At 36.2% G+C, this 10,194-nt stretch overlaps 2 protein-coding genes across 4 annotated transcripts; both read left to right on the top strand.

The window, feature by feature from the left end:
- The first annotated feature begins 328 nt into the window (after nt 1–328).
- LOC135666428 (uncharacterized) lies at nt 329–3,050 on the top strand. The gene is made up of 5 exons (XM_065177993.1): nt 329–621; nt 742–791; nt 1,818–1,944; nt 2,144–2,248; nt 2,338–3,050. Exons 1-5 carry the CDS (start codon nt 522–524, stop codon nt 2,958–2,960), a joined length of 1,005 nt encoding a protein of 334 aa, XP_065034065.1. The 5' UTR covers nt 329–521; the 3' UTR covers nt 2,961–3,050.
- A 960-nt stretch (nt 3,051–4,010) lies between these two features.
- On the top strand, nt 4,011–6,782 carry LOC135666429 (uncharacterized). Of its 3 annotated transcripts, none has more exons than XM_065177995.1 (2): nt 4,011–4,153; nt 5,689–6,782. In XM_065177995.1, the coding sequence occupies exon 2, from the start codon at nt 5,695–5,697 to the stop codon at nt 6,184–6,186; it is 492 nt and encodes a 163-aa protein (XP_065034067.1). In that variant the 5' UTR covers nt 4,011–4,153; nt 5,689–5,694; the 3' UTR covers nt 6,187–6,782. The 3 variants fall into 3 exon arrangements, with proteins under 3 accessions (XP_065034067.1, XP_065034066.1, XP_065034068.1); XM_065177994.1 differs by having other exon boundaries at nt 4,023–4,153; nt 5,236–6,782; XM_065177996.1 differs by lacking the exon at nt 4,011–4,153 and adding an exon at nt 4,211–4,730.
- Nucleotides 6,783–10,194: the final 3,412 nt, after the last annotated feature.

The following is a 10,194-nucleotide window of genomic DNA, read 5'->3' as shown; positions in this document are numbered from 1 at the left end:
TGTCATCATTTTCTTGCATCCTCTTCGTTAATTCCTTCTTCTACCATTCTCGATCCGATCCAGGGTTGGCGAATCCAATTAAGGGAAGAATCGAATCCGATTCGGTTTGGGGTTTAGGATTTAATTACGAGGATGTTACAGGTAGGTATCCGAGGGCGGGTGCAGAGGTGATGCCGATATCTTGGGAGAATGGTTTGGGATCCTCTCCGGATGTAAGTATCGATCCCATTTGTATGAGACGGTTCACGGCAGGGGATGCAGTGATGGATGGCTGAGATACCGAAACTTTTCGGTTTTCTTTAAAATGATAGGTGGATGAATCCTTACGCAGCGTTCTCTGTTCGTCTGCATCGCTGTCGCCGTTATCCATTTCGACGCGGAAATCCAGTTAAAAATCGGATTTTTCGTCATCATTTTCCGCATCCTCTCAATTTCTTCTCCTTCAGATATCGATCCAGGTAAAGGAAGATCCACCCGGTGCGAAGAATCGAATTAGTGAAGAACCCAATCGCGGCGGAGCAATGGCGGCGGAGCTCTACGAACTCAGCAATGGCACCATCACCGTCAAAATAACCAATTTCGGAGCCACCATCACGTCCATCCTCGTTCCCGATGCCAACGGTGCTGAGTTCCTGACCCGATTCCCCGACTCTTATTCTTCTTCAAACCCTAAAGGCTCGTCTTCTTTTCCATTTATACAACCTGAAGTTGACTCTTTTGTTCTGTTCTGATGGGTTTTAGGTAATCTTGCTGATGTGGTACTTGGTTTCGATACCGTGGAACCGTATCAAGTAAGCTTTTCTAATGAACATGATCATTTTTTTAGTTTTGGATTCTGTCGTAAAAGAAAGAAAAGAAAGTATAAAGATCCTTCTTTTAGTGTCAGAACGATTCGTCAACATTTTTCCTTTCTTGTGACATAAGCTGTTCTGTCCCTTGGAGGTGATGGTTGAACTTGACTTTGTTGGAACTTTGTCCAACATGTAAGTCTCTCGTTTCCCTTACACTTCTTTCTTGGTCATCTCTTCTCGTCATCATTGAAGTAACCATTAGGTTTGTGGTTATACTTTTTACAAGGTATCAGGAGAAACAAAAAGCCAATTTCCGATTCCTTTTAGTGTAAAATTGAGACTTAATTATCAGAAATGATGAACAAAATTCCTTTTTGCCTTCATTCTGTAGCTAATGCTGCAAATGCTGGAGGAGAACCTGACTTTGTAGTGTTGCCTAATTTCACGTAATAACCATCCTTGGTTATGAATGTTTGTCATATCTTGACGCATTCTTCAGTTGTCCCTAATTCAACCCTCACATAATTAACGACAATTTTCAAGCGTGCGAAATCAGGTGCCTTGTGTTTGAATTCCAGAAGCCTCTGGGCTATTCTCATTTGTTTGTAGAATAGAAAATGACATGTAGAGAACCAAGTGATGTCAGGGAAACCATATCCATTTGGTTCCTGAAAGAAGATAATTATACATATTCATTATGAATGGCAGATTAGCTCTACAAATATCATAGAATAGTGTTGGTGAAATGTAATGCTTCTGAAACTTGATATAAGGATGTTAGATATCCATTCAAGACAACAGCGCATATCTAATAAATCTATTGTCCATTGAACTTAAATTCGGATCTAAACTAAGCATCTGAAATCTAATATCTTTATAGTACAATTATGTCATGCTTACCTTTTATCTTATCAATGCTTGTTCTGAAGTGTGCTTCATAAAATGATTTTGTTTATTTGATCTCATTTTGAAGCATATAGTCGATAATCTGATATGTTTCTGCTTTTTTGTTGTGGTCCTGATCAGAAAGGTGCGGGACGATACTTTGGATGTATAGTTGGACGGGTCGCCAATAGGATCAAAGAAGGAAAATTTACACTTAATGGGTTGGATTATTCATTGCACATCAACAATCCACCAAACAGCCTTCACGGTAAAACTGAAATCCGATTGCAGAATTCTGATTCTACTTCTTCTATCGATTGTTTTGGTTTCTAAACAAATACAAATCAACAAACAATCTGATATGTTCCTGATTCCACTTTAACTGTTTAAATTAATGCAGTTCTTATTCCTTACTTTTTTTAAGTTGGATAGGAATAGTAACTGATCTGTTCAATTATTTTCTTCAGGTGGGAAGATAGGATTTGACAAGGTACTTTGGGAGGTTGCGGAATATAACAATGACGAGTTCCCATCAATAACCTTCAAGTACCATAGCAAGGATGGAGAGGAAGGTAAGACCATACTTGAATCGAAAAGAAAAATAAAAGGAAATGATGCGAGAATCATCTGAGTGGTGGAATCTCCAATATTGAGAAAACAGGTTACCCCGGGGATCTATCTGTCATCGCAAAGTATTCACTCCCTTCCGGCACATCATTGAAGCTCGAAATGGAAGCTGTGCCAACGAACAAAGCCACTCCGGTCAGTTTGGCTCAACACACTTACTGGAATCTAGCTGGGCATAACTCCGGACATATTCTCGATCACTCGATTCAGATATGGGCATCTCATGTGACTCCTGTCGACGAAAATTTAATCCCGACAGGCGAAATCATGCCAGTCACTGGTACCCCATTTGATTTTACTTCAGAAAGAAAGATAGACAGCAGAATCCATGAAGTTCCAGTTGGGTACGATCACAACTATGTGCTTGACTGTGGAGAAAAGAGATGTGGCTTAAAGCATGCAGCTAAAGTAAAAGATCCTTCCAGCTCAAGGGTTCTCAACTTGTGGACTGATGCGCCTGGTCTGCAGTTCTACACAGGCAACTTCGTAACCGGTGTTGTGGGTAAAGGTGGCGCAGTATATGAGAAGCATGCAGGCCTATGCTTGGAGACACAGGGATTTCCAAATGCCATTAACCAACCAAACTTTCCATCTATTGTCGTTCAACCTGGAGAGAAGTCCAAGCACACCATGTTGTTTGAATTCTCCACTGTTTGATTTCGTGAATCTACTGTTTTAGTCAACCCTTTCTGAGGGGTTGAAGGCAGGCCATCTTAGCTCAGTCGTATCATGCGCAAATAACTTTAAGGAATAAGAATGATGCTAATTTTGTCCTTTTAACTTTGTTGTGGATGTTCCTGCATGCAGTGTTGGAGTGGCAGTCTGAAAACAGAAATCGAATTGATTTGAATGGCTTATGATAGTGAATTAGGCATTTGGATTGATTTGAATGGCTTATGATAGTGAATTAAATTGGATTAATGTTTATTAAATTAAAATTGATTTGATTTGATTCAAATCGATTAATTGAACTAAAAAGAGTATTTCAAGCCAAGACAGACTATTTAGGATCTTTAAAATCGGTCATTGGTGAACTCATTCCCATCGAACCAATATTGAATTGTTTGGATTCAGGTTTAATTTTGATTTAGTTTGATATTTTGATTAGATTAGAACATTGGAAACAGGAATAATTGACAACCGATGATATGTTATAGTTGTCTCTTATATTATTTCTCTAAGAATTCTACCAAGAGAGAGAGACTATTAACATAATTTGAAATCAGTAAGATCATAATCTTATTGATTCAAATGAAACGGAATTTGGCTTCTGAATTATGCAAAAATATGCATGCTACCGTTTGTCCGGTCCAATCATCATATTTCAGGGCTTAGCCGGTTCGTCGGCGGATAAGATCGGACCGATTCCGGTCCGGTTTATCTCCACGCGTAAGCGGCGGGAACGAGGCGTTGTTGACCGTCGACGAAAGAAAGAGAAGAAAAGAACGACTATAAGTGCAGACTCGACGTCAGTTGTTCCTGCGGAGCGGAAGTAACACATTAAAGTTCACAACAAGACAAGACAACTAAACCTTTTCTGAATCGAAATGTACTAGCCTTTGCCACGAAAACAATTTAACAAAATAGCTTCTCGAGAACAACGGATGGCAGTCCGACAGGGAGTCATGGGGAAAGTCTAAATTCTCGCATAAGATCCATTGATGGCGACGCTTTACAGCTTTAAGTCACTCCGAGTTTGCGCCCTTTGGTCCGCTCCACCAAAAGAAGAGAATTTATACCCCTCTTTGTCTTCCTCTTTTATCTGTTTGGTTGATTTATTCAGCTCCTTTTAGTACCTGGAGCCAGGAGTGGTGAGAGAGGAGAGAAGACCCAGCCACCAATCCTCATTGGTATGCCTAACTTTTTCTTTTCTCATCATTCTTAAAGGTGTTCTTGTAGGATTTTATGATGTCTATGATGGATTCAGTAATGCGCCAATGTTATTTCATTTTTACTCATTTCTTTGTTTTTCATTGTCTTCTGTGCTTTTGATGTTCTGCTTCTATCCTTTTTTTTCTCATCGACTTCCACAGTCTTCTTGTCCAAAGAAAAAATGTCCGGAGAAATAGGGAATATAAGATCGTAGCTAGTTTCCTCTGTTTGGTTTCAGGATAATTTCTCCTGAAGAATCATGACCTGTCCTTAGCCTAATGATACATGTTATTCTTTACTCCTCTTGTTGTTATAAAAAGTATTACCTTCCAATTTTTCTTTGGAGTATTTGTGATCGAGAGATCTCAGAGAGTTTTGTAGCAATAGAAACTGCGATCAAAGTTTCCCTTATGCTACGTTTGGTTAAAAGCAGTTTTGAACTTCTATCCGCTGATTAAAAACAACTTTTGAGAGTCTATTGCATGCGGAGGAAGATGATAAGCACATAAAAGATATATTAGCATTGTTTATGGAGATTCCGAGAATGCTTGTGAGGTAAGTTGTTGTTAGAAGAGAGTTGCAGTAATGTTTATGCAACAGGCAGGGAGGACACAATTAGGTTCCTTTCAAGTTTGTCCTTTTAACTTTCTTTGACTTGATTCTTTGCATGATTGTGTACACCCTACAGTGTTTGTCACTTCATTAGGGTTGACAAGAAACAATCATCTGAGTGTCCAAGATCTTGTTCTCTCTCCCTTTTTTTTTTTTTTCACTCTTCAAACGCCAATCGAGCAAGTCTCAAATTCAGTTTCAATCTTTCATCTTACAGGCTTTTATTGAAGTATCTTTCCTTTTTTTTTTCCGTATATTAATATAGCATTCACTTCACCTCTCTCTGGTGTTATTATCTGTGGATGTATGTTCAACAAGAGTTGAGTCCACATTGTATCTTACTAATGCATCGAGATGTATATGTTCTGCTAAATTATCATATAGTGATTTTAATCTTGTAACGAGAAAAGATTATACGTGTATCTGATGCTTATTATGTGATGTTCAGGGTATTTCTGGTGATGACTTAGATTACGCCGTTTAGCATGATGGCCTTCGGGGCTTTCTTCCATCTTATTGCTATCTACAGATATTATTCATGTTTCTTTGAGAGAACACTGGAGCTGAGTTCATGATATTCATAATATTTGCAGTAGCATTCTAATCCTCAATTCTTTTCATATTAGATACTGTGGCTAGTTTTTGATTGTGAATGATGATCGTTATGGCCGGTGTATCCTTTTTGCTTCTTTTGTAATAATTAAGATGCTTTTTTATGTTACCTTTTATGAGTCAAACGAAGTCGGTCTTTTTATGAGCAATGGTTAAACTAAATGTGCGGTGAATAGACTAACTTTTCATTAAACTTTATGAGAATTTCTCACCGAAAGCAGTTGCAAAAACTATGCAACTCTGTGAAAACCAAACTTACCAACCTGACAAAGTTCCTTTTTTATATCAGCATCAGATGCCTCAGAAAGAAGATGCCACCAATGATGATGGAGGCTCTGTCAAGATCGGCACAACCGGCACAATTGGCTCCTTGATGACTCGAGAAATAGAATCCATGAAACAAGCATCTTCATCTGCTCAAAGAAAACAACAAACTGGTCCAGTCTCCGTACCCTGTGGTGCTAATCCTAGGAAAGCATTGCAAAGGAGAAACCAAACTAATGAGTATGGCAGCACCGGCAGTAGCAGTAGTGGAACTGGACATACACATTGTTCAAACCATGAAGATGCTCAAAAATCCCAACATACCCCACGAAAAAAGGGACACCGCCATGCTCCAATTCTAAGATCAGATGACAGCCCTACAAACCGAAATTTGGACACTGACAAGGTGGAAAAAAAAGTTCACACTTACATGGTGAAAGTAGTAGATCTAAAGTGCGGCAATCCCATGAGCAGCCGGCTCAAGAAGCTCAGCTTCTCCAAGCTCTCCGAATCCATCTCCTAGCCTTCGGGCAGTTTCTTCCTATCGGTCCTCAGGTTCCTCCTGTAGCCGCTTCCTGCAGTTCTCTCAATTCGGCTTGTATCAGCAACATCCATGGCAGAACAGATACTGGGAAGAAATCCTCCGGTGGCTGCCACCTTCTTTTTCTTCTTTCCAACTGCTCTACTTGGGCCTGGCTTTTGCTTAGATCCTCCACTGGTGGAGGCTACGTCTATGCTCACTTTATGCTGTTTCTGGTTGGAGACTTGATGGCAGTCCAGATCTAGCCGCTGGAGATATTCCATCTCTCGTGAGACCAGCCATCCTATTGTTCCTTGAGCACCCACCTCCACCGGAGCTCGCTCATCAGCCATTGTTGCTTCAAGGCAAAATGGGAGGATGATGGTAAAGTAGCTTTGAATGCTGTCCTGGCTTGTTGAAAGTAGTCTTTTGTTGTGCTTTGTGGTTGGAGGGGCGGTTGGTGGTTGCCTTTGACATAAATGCATGTTTAGCAAACACAAGACGAAATTGGAGGATGATGATGGTGTCCTCTACTGCAATGCACGATTCGGCTAATCTTTGCCTGCTTAATTGATCTTTCTACTGTTATTAGATGCTGATACTTTTGCATGTTATTAGATTCGGCATTCCACCTGTTTTGCTGTCTTAAGATCCATTCTGATACTTTTGCTGTCTTATTGATCCATTCTGTGCAGAACGAAAATAAAATTAAAAAATTATTACTAGAAAGGATACTAGTAAAGAGAGGATGAGGTAAATCAATTTCATATAGTAGAAAAAAACTTTGGAGGATATATTTTTTTTTTATTATAATTTTATAAACTTAGAGGAGAGCTTTATTTATTGTGTAGGTTTTCTGAAAATAATCGTCTTTTGTTTGTTTGTTGCGCATTACATATGAATGTGGACAGTTGATTAGTCCTTTTTTTTTCTTTTTCCAGAAAGTTAAAAGAGTAGAGGATGCAGTTTAAATCAGAACTTAGAAGCTTAGTGAATAGATATGATAATTTCAACTTGGTATATCTGATAGGAAAGGACAGACAAGAAAGGAATGGTGATAAGCTGGTTCACCCCTGGGTGGTGATTGGATGATCCCTTGGAGGATTGGTCATCAGCATCAGGAGAGCCCCAGCCTTTCCTTTCTCACTCCACTTATCTGCTCCCAACTCTTCCACGATCACACACTCCGATTCCCGGTGGCTATCATTCGACCCTCGGTAGCTCAACTAACTTGACGACTCCCGAAATGAAGAAGATAATGTTTATGGGGAAACTGTTAAGATAATGTTTATGGGGGAAACATTTAGGAATGAAATGAAGAAGATATTGTTCTTATGTTTGATATGGTACTAGCTATTTATACATATTACGAGGGAGAATTTTTATCAATAGAGCTATGATATTTTCATGTCCTCGTAAGATGGTGTAAGATGATGCTCCTGTTAAAAATATTGATCTTGGATCGATGCGATGCCGATCTTATTGAATAAGTTTACTAATTGATCAGACGTATGTACGTGAGAAACACATAGTTGATGTTTGACAACTTATTATCGTATGAAATTAAAGTCGATGACTATATGTTTTATACATGAGTAAAATACTAGATTGATGTATAAGTAAATGACTTCGATATTATTATAATATATTGTAGGAATAAAAGTGTACTTGGTTCAACTTAAAATATGGTGAGATCACTTGGTCGACAGTACGACTATTTCATCTTAACTGTGTATGCACAAAGGCAAATAGACGGTCGAAAAGAAAGAGAACATACCGAAGGCAGTACCCCTTCGTATATATATTTTCCTCCTATACAGGGAATATGAGAAATCTTAGGCCAGTCAAGTCATTTGGTGATGGACATCTCCGTATATACGCAGTTCTTTAAGCGATATAGGCAGGCCATTCTCTGGCAGTGAATCGATCTTGGGATAGTTACCGATGATGATTAACTTGTTGATCGAAGAAACAGTTTCCAAAGAGGCTGGAAATCTCTGTAGACAGCTCATGAATTCAAGCTGTTGGAGGGAGGTCAGCTGATGGAACCAATCCTCCTACCTTCCTTTTGAAAAATTTTAAATAATTATTTTTTATTTTTTAAATAAGTTGCCTATAGAAAATTTTTGAGACAAGAATCTCTTGACTTAAATTATTATTCTACACCTATAAATAAATATCCATCTAAAACTCCCAAGTTAAATATTAATTCAAGATCTACTTTTCTTTTTGATAGATTTAATAAAACAGTTTTTTATTTTACTTTAGTGTCGATTTTTTTTTTATTTGGTTTGATCTTATGCTAGTATTACTTTATTACTACTACTTCTTATTACACTATAGTAGCCATAAGATAGTATTTTATATTTTAAAATCTCTTCGTGAACAATATAATATTTTTCGATTATGAATTACAAATGTCAAGCTTTTTGGGTTTAGCATTGAATTTCTTAATCATCCTAACTATAAAATCTCAAAGATTTATTTACGTGATGTAATTAGTGTCAATACAACAATAGTACTAATGTTACATATGAAAATACTATGAAGAAATGGAGGATATTAAATATATAAGCTAAATTTATATTAAGGGAATCTATTTTTCATGATATTTTTAAACACATTATTAGTTATAAATTAACCTCATATATTTAGATCACTCTTGATGCATTGTTAAAAAAAACACAAGAAAATCTTAGCTTATATTTGAAGAATAATTTGATAAATACTATCCAAGATATTCTCTCAATTTTTTAATATTTTTTAAAATTAAAAATTTATATTAAGAGATATTGCTCTTAGATCTGGATAAACTTATTTCTTATATACTAATGAAACATTATATTATTTATGGTCTTAAAAAAGAATATATTTCTTATATTGGATGAGTGTAACAACCATCCATAGGAGAGTTAAAAAATCTTCTTGCTTCTCTATGATCTTTAGCAACTAAATGACTTTAATTTAATTGGTGAATTGATATTTTTTCTAGAATTATAAATTAATCAACTAAATGATCTTTGCTAAGAGTATGAATCAAGAATTTAAAATGACTTTAATTGGTGAATTGATATTTTTTCTAGAATTATAAATTAAGCAACTAAATGATGGGATTTTTATTAGTCAAACCAAATTTACTCTTGATCTATTAAAATGATTTTACATGGACAATATTAATACTATCAACACATCAATGAGTATCTCTACTAAACTATACTTGGATAATGAAGGAGAATATTTTAACAAAAAAATGTATAGAGGCATAATAGGTAGTTTATATCTTACTATAACTAGACCTGATATAATATTTAGTGTTAGGCTTTATATAAGATTTTAGTCTAATCTTGAATAATCTCACTATAAAGTAGTAAAAATAATTTTTAAATAATTAAAAAGGATACCTAATCTGAGATTATGGTATCCTAAATCTAAAAATTTTAATTTGTTTGTTTATGCACTTTGCAGGATGTGAAGTTGATAGAAAAAGTATCTTTGGAACTTGTTAGTTCCTAGGTAATATGCTTGTTTCTTAGTTCAAGAAGCAAACTCTGTTGTTTTAGAAGATTATAAATTTTACTTAAAAAATATTTCTATAAAGTGTGATAATATTAATATACTTGTCAAAAAATTCTATTCAACATTCTTGAACCATATACATTAACATTAGACATCATTTCATTAAGGATCATATAAACAATCATGATATATCTTTGGATTTTATTGACACAAAACATCAACTAACAAATATTTTTACTAAATTACTAAATAAAAAATTGATTTTATTCGAAAGGAATTAGGTATGTTAAACTTGAATGAATGAATTTTGATATCATTTTATAAAAGTCTAAAAAAATAAATATACCCAACAGTAGCATCATTGGTCTGATAGTACTACCATCAATGCTCTTTGTCCAATGGCAGTAGCACTATCTAGGTTGGCGATACTACAACCAGCAACCTAATTGAATCCTTTTTAAGATTAGGATTAGCAGTAGAATTACCCTAAACTCT

This window comes from Musa acuminata, unplaced genomic scaffold (genome assembly GCF_036884655.1).
Source record: "Musa acuminata AAA Group cultivar baxijiao unplaced genomic scaffold, Cavendish_Baxijiao_AAA HiC_scaffold_1100, whole genome shotgun sequence".
NCBI classification, from domain to species: domain Eukaryota; kingdom Viridiplantae; phylum Streptophyta; class Magnoliopsida; order Zingiberales; family Musaceae; genus Musa; species Musa acuminata.
Note: the sequence above shows the minus strand (reverse complement) of the source record. Positions and strands in the feature narration are given on the sequence as shown.

What these genes read in the sequence shown, in the direction of transcription:
- LOC135666428 (XM_065177993.1), top strand. Translation starts at nt 522, where the DNA reads ATGGCGGCGGAGCTCTACGAACTCAGCAATGGCACCATCACCGTCAAA. An exon ending in CCTCGTTCCCGATGCCAACG is followed by an intron (nt 622 to 741) that starts GTGCTGAGTTCC and finishes GATGGGTTTTAG; the next exon opens with GTAATCTTGCTGATGTGGTA. An exon ending in ATACCGTGGAACCGTATCAA is followed by an intron (nt 792 to 1,817) that starts GTAAGCTTTTCT and finishes GGTCCTGATCAG; the next exon opens with AAAGGTGCGGGACGATACTT.
- LOC135666429 (XM_065177994.1), top strand. Translation starts at nt 5,632, where the DNA reads ATGCAACTCTGTGAAAACCAAACTTACCAACCTGACAAAGTTCCTTTT.